The sequence below is a fragment of the Gouania willdenowi genome (genome assembly GCF_900634775.1).
Source record: "Gouania willdenowi chromosome 24 unlocalized genomic scaffold, fGouWil2.1 scaffold_320_arrow_ctg1, whole genome shotgun sequence".
NCBI lineage: Eukaryota > Metazoa > Chordata > Actinopteri > Blenniiformes > Gobiesocidae > Gouania > Gouania willdenowi.
In genome coordinates, this window is record NW_021144848.1 from 2,950,981 (window position 1) to 2,967,516 (window position 16,536).

The window sequence follows — 16,536 nt, forward strand, 5'->3', positions numbered from 1 at the left end:
CAAAAAACACAAAAGGACAACAAAAATAAACAAAAACCACACCTTTTTTCTCTGCAATAAAAAAAAATGTCATGAGAATTATACAGAAATTACAGAAAAATACACAAAATGACAACAACTCAAAACAAAAAATATTAAACAGCAAAAACAAACAAAATAACAAAAACTTATAAAACATAATCAATTTAAAATGACTCCAAAAACTCACACTGTCCCTGCTGGTATTAGAGATGGATGATAGATCATAAGAGGAATAATATACGTTATGCCAGATGTGTTTTTTTTACCCAAACATGTGAGACCAGTCTCCAGTATGAAGAACAGATCTATTTTTTATACATCTGTAACAAACGACAGGAACAGATCTGTCACTTGTTTTCACTAAAAAACTAAATCCAACCAATAAAGTTTGATTTATATTTTGTTTGTTTTAAGACTTAAAAGGACGAACAAGTTGAAGAAGTATGAAATGACTTTGATCTTCAGTTCACTTTGATCTGCTTTGTTTGAACTTTGCAGGTTTTTCACTTTGTGTGAGACAAAAAAATGTAGAAAAGAAACTTTCCCCCTGGAGGCAGAGGCTGATTGATCCAATCCCGTGTGCTCATCTCTCACCGCTGACATGCTAATGCAGCTAATGTGGCTAATGTGGCTAGCTACAATTGTTTGTGCAGCCACCGGAGCGACTTCCTGATGCAGCCCAACTTTGTTAATGAAAAGCCTCATTTAAAGACAATTAAACAGCAAACAAAGTCGGATACAAGGGGACCGACGGAGGGCTGGGTGTTCTGGCTCAACTTTTCAATCTGCGCCGCACTATTAGCAAGATAAATACGCAGGAGAGGCTGCATTTCTGCCTGAAATCACAGGTTTGTGCTGTGCTGTGATCAGACCATAATGAAGTGATTAGTTTCCATCAGTCCTCGTCCCACTCTTGTCTATCATTTGTCAACCCATCAGCACCGGATCAATTAAAGCGGCTCCGATCAACGCTTTCATGGCCGATCATTCAAACACGTAAAAGTTCATGTAAAAGTAAAAAGCCCAATTAGAAAATCAATTTTCAAACCCACTTTGTCCAATTCAGGGTCGTGGGGGGGCTGATGCCTTTCTCCGGCTCACACTGGGCACTAGGCGGGGGCACACCCTGGACAGGGCGCCAGTCCATCGCAGGGCAAAACACAGACAGACAAACACTCACATTCACTCTAGAGACTCTACTAAACCTAACAGTCATGTTTTTGGTTTGTGGGAGGAAGCTGGAGTACCCAGAGGAAACCCACGCAGCATGGGGAGAACATGCAAACTCCACACAGAAAGGACACCAGTGTCCACCCCAGAGCTTGAACCAGGACGTGCTAACCACTAAGCTACCGTGCGCCCACCCATTAAAAAGTCACTTGATTAAAAGTCTTAAAGGGGACATATCATGCTAAATCTACTTTTTTAGCCCTTAAATGCATTTTGTTGTATATTTAGAGTGTTTAGAAGTACAGAAAAGTTCAAATTAGTCTCTTCAGGTGCTCCGTTAATATCTTTATATTCTGTTTTGGTCATATTTTTCAATCTGTTTAGATTTTTCTATTCTCTATTACGTTTTTTGAACAATTACATCACAGTATTTGCAGCAAAACTGCCAAATTAGGACATCAACTCCAGGCCCAACACTTTGAGCAATCCGCCATTTTTATTTCTCGCTTTTATTTTGTAGTCCAAGCTCCAGGATGCAGAAGTTACGAGAGGATAAGTCAAAATGTTGGTTGTTGGATGTAGTAACCCACACGCTTCATTACACACGTCTCCCAGCATCAGAACCTTTTCAAAGTGTCTGGTTGAGTTTTATTTTTTATAGAAATGTACCACATCTGTGGATAAGGTCATTTTAGTGTGTGTGAAGCACTTCAATGATGACTGCTTCATCAACCTCCACCAGTATAAAGAAGGATTTACAGAAAGACTTTGTCTGATTGAGGGTTCAATTCCTTCTATCTTTGGAGACGATGAACAGAGCACTTCGGTAAGCTGTAAATAACGCTAAAAAGTGTGATGATAAGACGTCCCTGTCATTGTTTTGTTAGCATTAGCAGTTGCACCGTCTTCAGACTTCATATGTTAGCGCTGTGTGCTCGCTTCATTTTCATCTCGCTTCGCTGGGTCAGACTCTGGCTCAACATGTAAGGCTGGATGGACAAGTCTTCTGTTGTTGACATTTTGTAAATAACTTCTAAATAAAAAGTTTCTGCGCCGCTACATAGTCGTATCTCTTCTATCAAACTACAAAAATGGCCGAACAGGGGGGAGTTGAACCGAGTGTCACCTCTGCAACCTGAAGAGGGGGCGGGGTATGAAGTGTCTCATTTGCATTTAAAGAGACAGTACCAAAACAAGTTGCTCTCAGAAGCACATCAAAAAAGGGGTGGAGCTATAATAATGAGGAATTCAGACCCAAGAATTGCAGTTCTGCTTTATATAGACCATAACTGTATGATTTATATGTAAAAAGGAAGGATTTAAAGGCATGATATGTCTCCTCTAATACAGCTCCCATTTCATGTACTTAAAGGGTATCTAAACCCCAAACTGATATGTTTTGGGGTATGAAGTAGTGCTGTTGACTGATCCTAGTCCAACTATTAACATTTTAGTCAAAGTATCTAAATGTATTGTTTTTAATATATAAAACAATATGGGTTTCTACAATCTGTGGTGAGTAGGTTGGATTGAGAGAAGAATGAATAGAGAGTTATATTGAGTAATGAGCAGCTAGTTAGCTTAGCATAGATTGTTCATTGGAGATTTTATATAGACTGGGCGTGTCTTAACTGCTCCAAGGAGCCCCGCCCGTAATCAAGGCAATTTTTTTAAAATTTCCCTCCAAGTCAGGTCAGGAGAAAGCAGGGGTTAAATTACTCTTTAAGTATCAAAAGTACAAGTCAGAGTGAAGTATTTTAAAGAATGCATAAAAGAAGCAAAACAGCCATAAATGTTCTCCCCTTGGTCTCTTTCTTCCACTTTTAGGTAAATGAAAAAGACGTGGTTTGATAAAACAAACAAAAAAACACCTGAGTAAACATGAACAGATAGTGGGATATTGATGAATATTGATATTGGCAGTAAAAAGCAACTTCTTAGCTTCAGAAACTGGTGGAATTTCTCAGATGGAGCAAAGATTAGTGGAGTTATGGCCTTTTAAAAAAACAAGTTCCTGAGGTGCGTTCAGAGTCCATGGGAAACCCTGACATTTTGATGTGTTAGTAAAATCCGGCCAGACGTTAAGACAAGACATAAAAAGAAACATGTCCTAGTAGAAGCGGACGTATATTCACCGTGATCAAGTCAGCATGTTGTTGATCTCCGCTTGCCCCGGGCATCCCATAATCTCCAATCCTCACACAAACCAGAACTTGTTCCTTTCGTGCTCTTGGACACGTCCATTTCAGATTAATTATAGTCATATTTTATTTTGTAATGAGTAACGGTGGTAAAGGAGTAAAAATATGCTTTTCAACTTTTAAATATACAGTAGTAGAGTACAAGTGCTGATAAAAAAACCAAATCAACTACTTAAGTATGGTAATAAAGTACATTTACTTCATGACTTTACACCTGTTATGTCCATAAACGTGTGAGTCAGTCATTGTTTCTAGAAGCGTTTGATTCAACTTTTGTTTTTCACTTACGAAAAATCATCAAAATAAAAAACCAAAATCGTTGCTATCGATTCACAACAATTGAGAATTTCTACACACAAACGTACATGTTTCTCATTTGTTACTATGGAAACCACACACACACACACACACACACACAGGGTGTAGCCTACCTTCGGTGTCTGGCGTACTTCCCGCTGACGTGTCCACTACCGTCGCAGGCTGGCGTTGGACAGCTGAGGAAGAAACACACACACACACACACACACACACACACACACACACACACACTTGTGATTCCCACACAGCTGACAGATATGAGGTGTTTCTGGGTTTTTAGTGATTCATGATGAAGGTTATATCTGATGATCATGGGACAGGGAGGTTACCTGAAGAGCTCCTGTGTGGCGGCCTCCACAGCAGCTACACACACACACACACACACACACACACACACGGTTAGAGACACAAACACTCGTGCTGATCAGTGATGAGTGAAACGTGGATACCTCTGACTCCTTTGGAGCGCGTCCGATGGCGTTTTTCTGCCGCGTTTCCCTCCATCTGCAGACCGACACAACGTGACGTCACACAAAATGTATGTATGTGTATTTATTTATATTAACACAATAAAGGTCATTTTTTGATATTTATATTATTATTAAAAATAAAGCCTTGTTTTGAATAATTATGCTATACTTTTCTTTTTACTCCCAAAATTTTTTTTATCTTTTTTTTTTGTATAATTTATTGTGTTATTTTATTTTCATTTTTATGTAAAAAAAAAAATTTTTCATAATTTTTTTTAAAGTGTTTTTTTCTTATTCCGAACAAAAACAAAAACCTTCTGGTAACAATACTTTAGATCATTTTTAAAAAATCATTTTAGATTTTTTTTTAATATATTTTATTTTGAAACAGAACATATTTGGTAACAATACTTTAGACCAGGAGTGTTTTAACTCATTTTAGTTCACAGACGACCCAGTTTGACCTCCAGAGAGCTGCACAAAAACACATTTTTTTTAATGTTTTGGTGAAGGAAAAAGAAGACATTTAAACAAAATGGTCAAAAATCCTTGACAACAAATTTTCTGGGAAATTGTAAAGTAATTTGCCAGAATTCTGTGGAGGAACAAGGGGTTTTAAAAATGATAACAATTATAATAATAATTATTAATATTAACAGTCAGATTTTCTCATCCAGGAATGAGTTAAATGTCCTAGATCACTTTATGAGTTATTAAAGGTGCAGTCCTCAACTTTCAGGCCCCTCCCTCCCCACTGCCCTGCCCCAAACTTTTCAAAGTCCCTCCCTCAGAGGAGCTAACAAGCTAACATTAGTCCGACATCACAATAATATAACATGCTCTCTTAAAAGCATAATTAATAATTAAAAGCATATTACTACAGCGCTTCTCTGTCTCTCTGTGCACACACCTCAGCAGCAGCAGCAGCAACACAGTGTCACTTACAGCAGCCCACACGGCGGCTGCTGTGTGCACATGAACAACACACACTACAGAGTTCTAGTGTAACAATTACAAATCAAACATAATGTAAATCAAGCAGCAGTGATTACCTTTCAAGCAAAAAAGTCACTAATTCCATCTTGCTCCTCCAGACCATACACTGTAAAAAAGACGGCGCTACAGCCCCGGAAAAGGGGCGGGGCCTGTGAGCAACAGCTCTCAGACACTCCATCAAGCACAATCCTTGTTCTGATTGGTTCTTTTTGCTTGGTGCATTCTGGCAATCTGCCAAAGGCTGCAGGAGCAGCAGGGGGCGGGACTCAATGAGTTTGTTTGATATAAAGTTGTCCTTACATAGTGACAGCTTTATAAGAGTTGCAGACTGCACCTTTAAACTAATACCTTGTCCTTCAGGGTGTGAATTATTGTCAAAATATATACTCTTCAATATCAAACAATATTAATGCATTAACCACAAAAAAAACAAGTTTACACAAACTACACTAAAGAGTGCTACGCTCACGAGGCTGTGTGTGTGTGTGTGTGTGTGTGTGTGTGTGTGTGTGTGTGTGTGTGTCTGATGTCTTTCGGTTCACCTCAGTCTGCTGCTCCTTGTCCTTTAGCCCAAAACTTTTCACACAGCCAAGCTTCAGAAACTCTCTGTGAGAGCCATGATCTGCAACACACACACACACACACACACACACACAAGAAAAAGCTCAGAGTGGAGAGGGGAAAGGCAACAAAAGCTGAGTTGCCAGGTTGGGTTCGCAGCTGAAGTTGACAACTCGCGGGTCGCCAACCCGATGCTCTTATTTTGAAGGGGGCGAGGTAATGCAGACTAATCCAGAAGTAAGTGAAAAAGGCCAAAGAAAACCCTCAGAAACATATAAGAACATAATGTAGTTTTATATTTAGGTGGTGTATATTTTTTTACAAAACTAAATGTGAAAATAAATTAATTACATCAAGTTAAAAGGACTTTTTTCCCCCGTTATGTTTATCTTAAAGTTGAAAAATTCAAATAAACTTCTTTTCTAATGTTGCTCTACAACAGAGATGGGCCACAAAAATGTGATGGTTTTTTTTTTTTTGTCATTTTGTGTATTTTCACTTTTCATCAGTGAGGTTTCAGGGTCGATTTGTGCAGAAATAAATAAATAAGAATCTGAATTAGGAGATCAATATTTTCACGTCAGCTAATATTAGTGTATAACCAGCACACGCCCAGTGACACACACTCAGTAGTGATGGACGCCATCAGGAGACGAGGCTCCCCTGAGTGGAAACAGGAGGACACAAACCCACAGACCTTGGACATAAACTCCACTTCTGGCTCAGTGAAACCACAGAGGATCCACCAGTAAAACCATTATTACATGCAGGCTATATATTTATATATTACACTATGGCTGCTGTGTTCTCCCAGCGCTCCCAGATTAACCCACGCTCTGCGCTCAGACCTGCACTGAGCACCAAACTGGGAATTACAGTAATTTATTCTTCCATTAAACGCTGCATTGTGGGAATTGTGGAGCTGGAAAAGTGAAGGAACCGACAACAGTTGTTGTGTACGACCAAAGTTTAAACACTTAAGAAGCTTTTCCAAACCCTGATACACAACACACCTTTAGAGCACTAATGTTAGACAGCTCAGCTAACACCGCTACATGCTAAGCTAGCCCCAGCATGTGGGACTGGTCGCTACATGTTAAGCTAACCTAACCAAACACATTGGACTGGTGGCTAAGTGCAAAGCAAACCCACAGGACTGGTCGCTACATAATAAGTTATCTAAATATGTATGAGTGGTTGTTACATGCTAAGCTAACAAGACATGTAGGACTGGTCATTATGTGCTAAGCTAACCCAAAGAAATGGGACTGGTTGCTACATGCTAAGCTAACTGTAACATGTGGGACTGGTGGCTACATGTGTTAAGTGGAAAACAACTTACATTAATCACACAAAACAAGACCAAAATACATAAAACAACAACACCAAAAGATGCTGAATAGGTTTTACACAAAAGTTGTTATTTGGGGAAAAACTTTCATCCTATTTTCTTTGTTATCAGCCACAAAAGTTCAAAATCACTAGTTTGCATGTTCTCCAAAGGTGTGCACAGTACATGGATGTTTGATGCTACTTTCCCAGCGCACTGAGGGTGTTGAACGGATGGAGCCGTGCACGGTGCAGCAGCTCGTGCACGCCAAACCCCCCTCCCTCAGCTGCAGTGCAGCCTTAATATAAATGTAAATCGTGAACAGCCTCGTCTGAACCTCCACTGACTGCCATTATGTTTCCACTGCACAGCGAGGACGGTTCATCTGAGGCCGCCGTGCAACACACACACACACACACACACACACACACACATCAAACACTCAGAGAAGAAGAAGAATCATCCAGCTCTCTGGAAACCACACCAGCAAGTGGGCTGCATGCCTAATGTATTGTGTGTGTGTGTGTGTGTGTTGTGTGTGTGTGTGTGTGTTTGTGTGTGTGTGTGCGTGTAGTTTCTATAGGCTGTGTCCTTCTCCTGCCTTTGTGTGTGTGTGTGTGTGTGTGGTGTGTGTGTGTGTGTGTCTGTGTGTGCGTGCGTGTGTGTGTGTGTGCGTGAGCCCGATATTGTGTTTCTACCTCTTTATGAGGACCTTTGCTCAATACTTCAGATGGATGGATGAAGGATGGATGATTGGAGGATGGATGGAAGCATGGAAAGATGAGGGGATGGATGGATGTTCCAACGTAATCTATTGACATTTGAAGGGTACCATGGCAACATGTGGTTTTCAAAAATAATTTCCACCCATCCATCGTTCACCTAAAATCCCTAAATGTGCGTGTGTGTGCGTGTGTGTGCGTGTGTGTGTGTGCGTGTGTGTGCGTGTGTGTGTGTGTGTGTCCTATATGGCTGGATTGCGCGCCTCTGCTGCTTAGTATTCAGTCCAATGCTCGGCCTGTCTGGTACAATATGATGCAGAGCTCTCTCCCACACACACACACACACACACACTGAGAATGTACATGCTGTTCCAGTGCCAGTTTTCGGTGCCACACTTCCTGAGGTGTGGTGGCGTCTGTAGGTCCACAGCAGCAAACTAAACTTTATTGAACGTATTAATCATTTGTCAAACTTTATCATGAGGGTCAACTACGCATCTATTTACCTTTGTCTACAACAATTTCATCAGCCTTTTGTATTCAAAACCACATCACAGTCTTCTCACTTCATCTGTTGGCGTAACTGTGGGCAACTGCTGGCCCGGGGGCCAGAGGCGGCCCTCGGACTAATTTCGCGAGGTCCCCCAAATGCCAAAAAATGACTCTAAAAATAAATTATAGCAAAATACACAAAAGAACAAAACTTGAATAAAATATACAATAAAACAGCAAAAAATGAACCAGTCACACTTGTTTAGTTAGCTTAGCATGTATTGACAAGCCCCTAATGTTTAGCTTAGCATGTAGCGACCAGTCACACGTGTGGGTTAGCTTAGCAAGTAGCGTCCACTCACACATTTTGGTGAGCTTAGCATGTAGCGACCAGTCACAGATGTTTGGTTAGCTTAGCCTGTAACAAGCACTTTCACATGTTTGGATAGCTTAGCACGCATCGACCAGTCCCACATGTTTGGTTAAATTAGCATGTAGCAAGCCGCTACACAACCGTCACAGATGCTTGGTTAGCTTAGCACATAGTGACCAGTTCCAGATCTTTGGTTAGCTTAGCAAATAGCAACCAGTCACAGATGCTTGGTTAGCTTAGCACATAGTGACCAGTTCCAGATCTTTGGTTAGCTTAGCAAATAGCAACCAGTCACAGATGCTTGGTTAGCTTAGCACATAGTGACCAGTTCCACATGTTTGGTTAGCTTCGCACATAGCGACCACCGACTTATCACAAATGTTTGGTTAGCTAAGCGTGTAGTGACTTTACCTGTCAAGGTAAACCAAGCTCCAGTATCCTTTATATTTTAATATAGATGTATAATAAATCTAAAATACCCACCTGTCAATCACTTACTAAATACATAATGTGATTATAATCTGGTAGGTCGACCTTTATTAATATTAAAATGCTGTGAACATTCCTACTAGGGCTGGTGATATGGATCAAAACTCATATCTCAATATTTTTTGTCAAAATGGTGATTTATGATATAAATCTAGATCATTTTATTAAATAAAGTCTGACCAGAAAAACAATTCTGACTTAAATTTGCTGATACAAAATGCTACACAGGGACATTTATTAATAAACAGTTGCACAATATGTGACACTTTTGGCTGTTTCTCTTGTAAGGGACAGCATGTGTGAGTGAGTTCTGTAGTGTAGCTTGTTATGTTGAAAGTCTGGGTTAGAACACACTCATTAATCATCTAACTGAGCTTTACATTCTGTTCTGAAAGCAGCGACTCCTAAAACTAGTATTTTGATACATAATAAGCTATAATATCTATATATATATATATATATATATTAGATTTATGCAATATTGTACTTTTCTATATTGCCAAAATAGAAATGATCTTGATATATCGCCCCGCCCTAATTCCTAAATTATAAAACAGCCTAAATAAAAACATAAAACATTAACATTTTATTTTATTACATATTTTATTATAATTTCTCATACTCACTCATATGGTTCTCTGGTATTCACTGATGACTTATTAAACACATATATTACAGACTTTACATTATTTAACACTTTATAAACAGTGTATATTTGGATGATTTTTCATGGTGACTTACGTGGTTCCTTCTGCTGTGGTAGACGTTAAAATATCAGTTATTAATCTAACAGAAAGTGTAACTGTGTCACATCCTGATGGTCTTTATGAAGATAAACTCTATGTTATATTTTACAACATATTTACACACCAGTTCTTTGTTATTATCATCAGAACGTCTTCATTCATCATCTCTGTTCTGAGTTGTTTCTGGGTTTTTGCTGATGTCAGCACTAATCATTCAGGTCATTTCAGGAGGAAGTTCTCACGAGGCTAGTGACAGCGTTCAGTTTAGTAAGACATCTTTTAATTATTATTACATTAAAATATGGGTATTTACGGAAAAATACTAATACAGGACGATAGCGGGAAAGAAGGGTAAAAAAGTGGATATTTGACAGGTATGGTAGTGACTAATCTCACATCTTTGGTTAGCTTAGCATGTAGCGGTGCAACCTGCTTTATAGCTCTTTTCCAACGTTAGCTACAGTAACACGTCGTGTTAGCTAAACCAAAGCGTGTGTTTTGTGTCTGAGCAGAGAGGAGCAGAGCTCTACTCTAATATCCTCGTTGGAGCCTCACTTTATGAATGATTACCTGCTCGGCCTTGGTCTCTGCAGAGGGAAATAAATGTGTGTTTTTTTCTTATTACTTCACAGCAGAGTTCACCTGCTTTTTGCTTTGTGTACACAGGAAAACACTGAGTCACACACGCAGGAACTCACTCACACACACATTGTTCATCATGTGAAGGAAGAGCTCAGTCTGATCCTCCTTAGTTATGTTCATTCAGCCTCAACCCAGGCACAGCACAGCTCACCCAACACTCCATTTAACACCACGAGTCATCAGTATCTGTCTGATAAAGAATCAATCAATAACTGCACGATTTCTGCTTTTTCTTCGTCCAATAAGAGAGTTTAAACCATAAGTGGACCTTATAATGTAGCCCCGCCCATTTATCCTTTGACCCCCTCAGCCAAAGCTAGCCAAAAAGCTGGGGACGTCGCTACATGCTGAGCTCGCCAAACATGTAGGAATGGTTGCTATGTGCTAAGCTAACCAAACATGTGGGAATGGTCACTACATGCAAAGTTAAACCAAACATGTGGCACTGGCGGCTACATGCTAAGCTAACCCAAAATGTAGCAATAATGGCTATATGCTAAGCTAACTAAACATGTGGAATAATCACTAGATGCTAAACTAAACTAAATTAAATATGTGTGATTGGTCGTTATGTGATAAGCAAACCTAAACATGTGGGACTGGTCACTACATGCTAAGCTAAACAAATATGTGGGACTGGTCGCTACATGCTAAATTAACCAAACGTGGGACTGGTCGCTATGTGCTAAGCTAACTAAACATGCGGGACTGGTCGTTACATGCTAAGTAAACCAAACATGTGGGATTAATTGCTATGTGCTAAGCTAACTAAATATGTGGGCCTGGTTGCTACGTGCTAAGCTAACCAAACATGCATGCATGAGTTAATGTTCTAATTGGTCGTTATTCTAATGCCGACATGACTATTGATCATGTGACCCTCAGATCAGATAAAATCACATGTTTGTGGCCCCGCCCCCGTGATAAAAGTTGCCCATCTGTGATGTAGTGTTTTCTATTTTTGCTAATCATTGTTTCAATAAGAACTAATGAGTTACTTGTGGACTCAGTCTTTGATTACAGCTAATGATATTATTTATCATAAAAGGAAGAAAAATAAATGCTTCTTTTTTAAATGTTTACTTTAAAAAAAATGATCTTAACAAAGTCACTAGAAATTTGCCTGAATGCAACACCAGTTGAAAAACGACTATTAACCATGAAGTAATTCAGTAATTATCATTTTTGGTTGTCAGTTTTTAATAATAGCGTTAATAATTGAATAAACATCCTGTTCTTAAGGTTTGAATATTTCGTATACTTTAGTTAAACATGGGCCGGCATGCCGCCCTCTAGTTTACTGCGGTTCTCAAAATAAATATTAAAAATAACTTAAAAAAAACTGCAGAAAAACACAAACAATTACCTCAAAAACACAAACAATTACCTCAAAAACACAAACAATTACCTCAAAAACACAAAAAATTAAAGAAAAAGATCTATAAAACACACATTATCAAGTAGAAAATACCAAAAATGACTCAAAATCACAGAAAAGCAAAACAAAAGAAAATATATTGACAGAAAATTACATTAAATGACACCGAAAACACACAAGATGACAACAAAACCCTGACAGCATCAATTATTATTATTATTATTATTATTATTATTATTATTATTATTATTATTAATCTGACTGTATACATTATTATTATTATTATTATTATTATTATTATTAATCTGACTGTATACATTATTATTTTTTTTTATCATTATTGTTATTAATCTGACTGTATTCATTAATTATTCTATAATGTGGCTGTGATAAATGTCTGCTTTAGATAATTACTAAAGACATGTGCACAAGCCGATGAACGATATGTGAAAACACAAATCCCTGTACGGGATTTTATTCTGAAAAAGATGTGAAAATGTCAGTTTTACAGACAGGATTTTAAACATTCCAGCTCTCAGTGACGGAGTGAGTCTATATTATTATTATTATAATAATAATAACAATATTTATTATTATACTTATTATTAGAGTTTCTCAGAGACGTGAGTCTTTGCTCACAGACACAGATCCACTGTGAGACGTTAAATGCTGAGAAAAATAAAGTCTGACTGACTTTACGTCGTATATAACCTTAATGTAAATAAACGCAGACTAAACTGTTATATTGATCTTTGATAAATACGTGAGTCAAACTAACCACAGGTTTCCTTTAAAGATGAATTAAATCTAAGCCTTTGTTTTTAATGAATTAATCTAATAATATGAATGTTTCTTTGGGATGTTTCATTAGTTGTACTTTAGTGTGTTGGATTTATTTAGATTTTATGTTTAATATGACTCTTACTTTGAAAAATGGCAACTTCTGATCATACTGGCATTTCATTTCTTTGTTTTTACTTTTAAATGTAAAAATCAAATAGCTAGTAATTTTGTAGTTTTGAAAATAGCCTTTTCTGAACAGAAACTCATTATTCACGAGAGTTTTTCTTTGTTTCTCATGTTTTTGTGTCTTTGATTCAGCTTTTATTTTCTGCTTTTGTTGTTTTGAGCTTTTTGTAATTCAAAAAAAAACAACTGATGGTGATTTACGTGTGTTTCCTTCCATCACAGTGACCCCTGACCTTCTGTCAGTAACCAATCACAGGCTGAGGAGAAACACAGTTTGTCTAATAAAAAAGAAAAGTTGGCAAATCATGAATAATCATCACATTATTTATTTATTTATTTAACAGATAAGTCACATTGTAGTTCAAATCTATCTTTCAAGTGACAACTCATTATTATAATTATTATAACGGTTATTATTACGCTTATTATGATTACAATTATTTCTAATATTATCAATATTTATATTTTTTTCATCATTATTATTACCATCATTCTTATTAATTTTATAATTATTAAAATTATTATCAACATAATTTTTATAATTATTAATGTTATTTTCAACATTGTTAATATTATTATCATTTTCATTATTATAATATACACATCATTATTATTATTATTATTATTATTATTATTATTATTATTATTATTATTATTATTATTATTATTATTATTCATACATTTGTTGTCTATAGACTATTTCAAAGACAAATGTTGTTCCCTGAGAAATTAAAAAGGCGCAGTTAATTTTTTGTGCGTGTGTGTGTATCGTCATCTGTATTCGGTAATCGATCACAATCATATCGATAATGAAGTGAGTGGTGCTGTTTAATCCCAGAAGGAGGCGCTGCGTTAATAAACATAATATTAGCACACACACACACACACACACACACACACACACACACACACACTGCACCCAACAGGAACATTACATAGAACATTATGAGCTGCTCTCACTGGCAATAAAAGAGGAATTAATGAAGCACGCGCGTAATGAAAAGGTGGCGCGAGGTCAGCGCAACTTCAACGCAACAGAGTGTAAAGTGACAACAATGGGACACACACACACACACACACACAAAGACACACACACACACACACACACACACAAAGACCACACGCGCGCACACACAAAAAGGAGAGCATCTGGATTCAGCGCGAGGAGATGTGACAAAGGTGACATTAGTGTGTGTGTGTGTGTTGTGTGTGTGTGTGTGTGTAGTGTGTTGGTGTGTGTGTGGGGGTGGGAGGTGTGTGTTGTGGGTGCGTGCGTGCGTGTGTGTGCGTGTGCGTGTGCGTGTGTGTGTTTAATGTCTGAATGTTTCAACCCAAAGAAAACGTTGCGGTGTGCAGCAACATGACAATAAAGACACACACACACACACACACACACACACACACTAATAATAACGCAAAGACTCACTGAGAAGCTGAAGATCTCCTTCCTTCCTCCAGATCTCCTTCCTCTTCCTCTTCCTCTCCTCGCGCTCTGACAGTCCGCAGCGCTCTCGCTCTCTCTCTCTCTCTCTCTCTCTCTCTCTACCGCACTCTCTCTCTTTTGTGGCCGCTCGTGCTCATGCCTTCACTGGAGGAGGAAGAGGAGGATGATGAAGAGGAGGATGATGAGAGAGGAGGAGCGCAGACAGACACTGGGGGAGGAGGTGGGGGAGGTGGTGATGATGATGATGATGATGAAGGTGGAGGAGAGAGAATCAGATGCTGCAGCAGAGGAGCTCTCAGCGCCTCACGCGCCTTCTACATGGGCTGGTTCGTGCACCGCTCGCTCCTTCAAAAGCAGCGGTGGGCGCGCCTCATCATGGGGGGGGGGGTGGGGGGGGGGGGGGGGGGGGATGGAGTGTGTATTTGAATTTTTGAACACACACACACAACGACACACAAACGAAGGCACACAATGAAATACCCACACACAGACAGTGGCACACACACACACACATGATGACACACACACACACACACACTGGTACAGTGCATCTCAATGCAAAGATATTAAACTTTAATCAAAACTATTTTGTATCATGTTGTGTATTGTGTTGTGTATCATGTTGTGTATTGTGTTGTGTATCATGTTGTGTATCATGTTGTGTATTGTGTTGTGTATCATGTTGTGTATTGTGTTGTGTATTGTGTTGTGTATCATGTTGTGTATTGTGTTGTGTATCATGTTGTGTATTGTGTTGTGTATTGTGTTGTGTATTGTGTTGTGTTGTTGTGTATTGTATTGTGTTGTTGTGTATTGTGTTGTGTTGTTGTGTATTGTATTGTATTGTGTTGTTGTGTATTGTATTGTGTTGTTGTGTATTGTATTGTATTGTGTTGTTGTGTATTGTATTGTGTTGTTGTGTATTGTGTTGTTTATTATGTTTGTGTATTGTGTTGTGTTGTGTTGTGATTATGTTGTGCATTGTGTTGTGTTGTAGTGTTGTGTATCATGTTGGTATTGTGTTGTGTATCATGTTGTGTATTGTGTTGTGTGTAGTGTTGTGTATCATGTTGTGTATTTCAGATGAAAATCCAAGGGAATTCCATACCAGAGGTCAATCCCACATGTGTGGTTAGCTTAGCATGTACCATTGCAGACTGAGCAGGGTCAAAGGGTAAAGGGGCGGGGCTACATTACTTGGGGTTTTCACGGTGCGTCATCACTGCGTTATCAAACCAAAAGTGGCCATATTGGAGGTACTCAGCAGGCAAACAAAGCAGATCCCCAACGTAGAACTAAAGGAAATGTGAAATATTGCTGAGTTTTTGGCTGTACCAATCAGTCAAACCCGTAAAAACTGTTTATGTTTTATAGACTGTTAAAGTTAGAAATCAGGGAGAACAATGTCAACAGTTATCAGAGGAAAGGAGGCGCTAGTGGCTAGCGAAGCTAACCAGGATCTACGAGGCAAACATCTGGACGACATCTGAAGTGTTCAACCCATTTGTCGTTGTTGATAGTGTGATGATATAATATAATTCATATTACGCTACTGCATGTGACATTATTGACTTAATATAATCATGTAACCCAAAGAAATATGTTAATGCATTGATACAGTTCAAAAGGTATGTTAAAGTTTAAAAATAAAAAGTTAAATATATTATAAATATGGGTAAAAATAGTGTTTCATTCATGTTTAACAATATTTCATAACTATTAAAAGTACCCAAGTATAAGTTAAAAACATGTAAAGTATAAGATGCCTTTGGTGTATTTTATTTTGTTTTATTGTGAAGAGCTAGAAGGAGTGCTGTGTATACAACTGCTGCCAGTCATTTGTTGTATTAGCTTTACATGAGTAAAAAACCGGAAATGATATGCTAGGAGATGCATTAGCTTGACCGCGAGTACCGGAGAAAAAGAGTTGAGATGTGTGCCGCTGTTGCGAAAGAATAAGTGAGTTTCTGGACTGTTAACCCAATGGTCGGTGCTGTACACTTGTTTCATGCTTCCTGGAGGATTACCTATGGACTTTGTCAGCCCGAGATTCGTCCTGCAGTAAGGTATTTCTGAGACTTTGAAACGGGTTAGCGCACAGACTTTAGCATTCACTGGCTAGGTGGATGCTGCACACGAGGAGTAGTTTTGCTAACTCAGCTTGCTACAAGGACTACTTTTCATCATTCCGGCCTGGATGTGAATATTAGTCGT

The 16,536-nt window shown here is 38.4% G+C and overlaps 1 protein-coding gene across 5 annotated transcripts in view; it reads right to left on the reverse strand.

Moving 5' to 3' along the window:
• The window catches only part of myt1la (myelin transcription factor 1-like, a), a 49,321-nt gene extending 34,694 nt beyond the window's left edge, over positions 1-14,627 (reverse strand). For all 5 annotated transcript variants that reach the window (XM_028440505.1, XM_028440501.1, XM_028440504.1 and 2 more), the window contains exons 1-5: positions 14,305-14,627; positions 5,719-5,798; positions 4,160-4,214; positions 4,040-4,073; positions 3,824-3,886 (exon numbers count right to left, since the gene is read on the reverse strand). In XM_028440505.1, coding sequence (XP_028296306.1) covers positions 3,824-3,886; positions 4,040-4,073; positions 4,160-4,214 — 152 coding nt within the window. In that variant the 5' untranslated portion in view covers positions 5,719-5,798; positions 14,305-14,627. The remainder of the gene's footprint in view (positions 1-3,823; positions 3,887-4,039; positions 4,074-4,159; positions 4,215-5,718; positions 5,799-14,304) is intronic.
• Between the last annotated feature and the right edge of the window lie 1,909 nt (positions 14,628-16,536).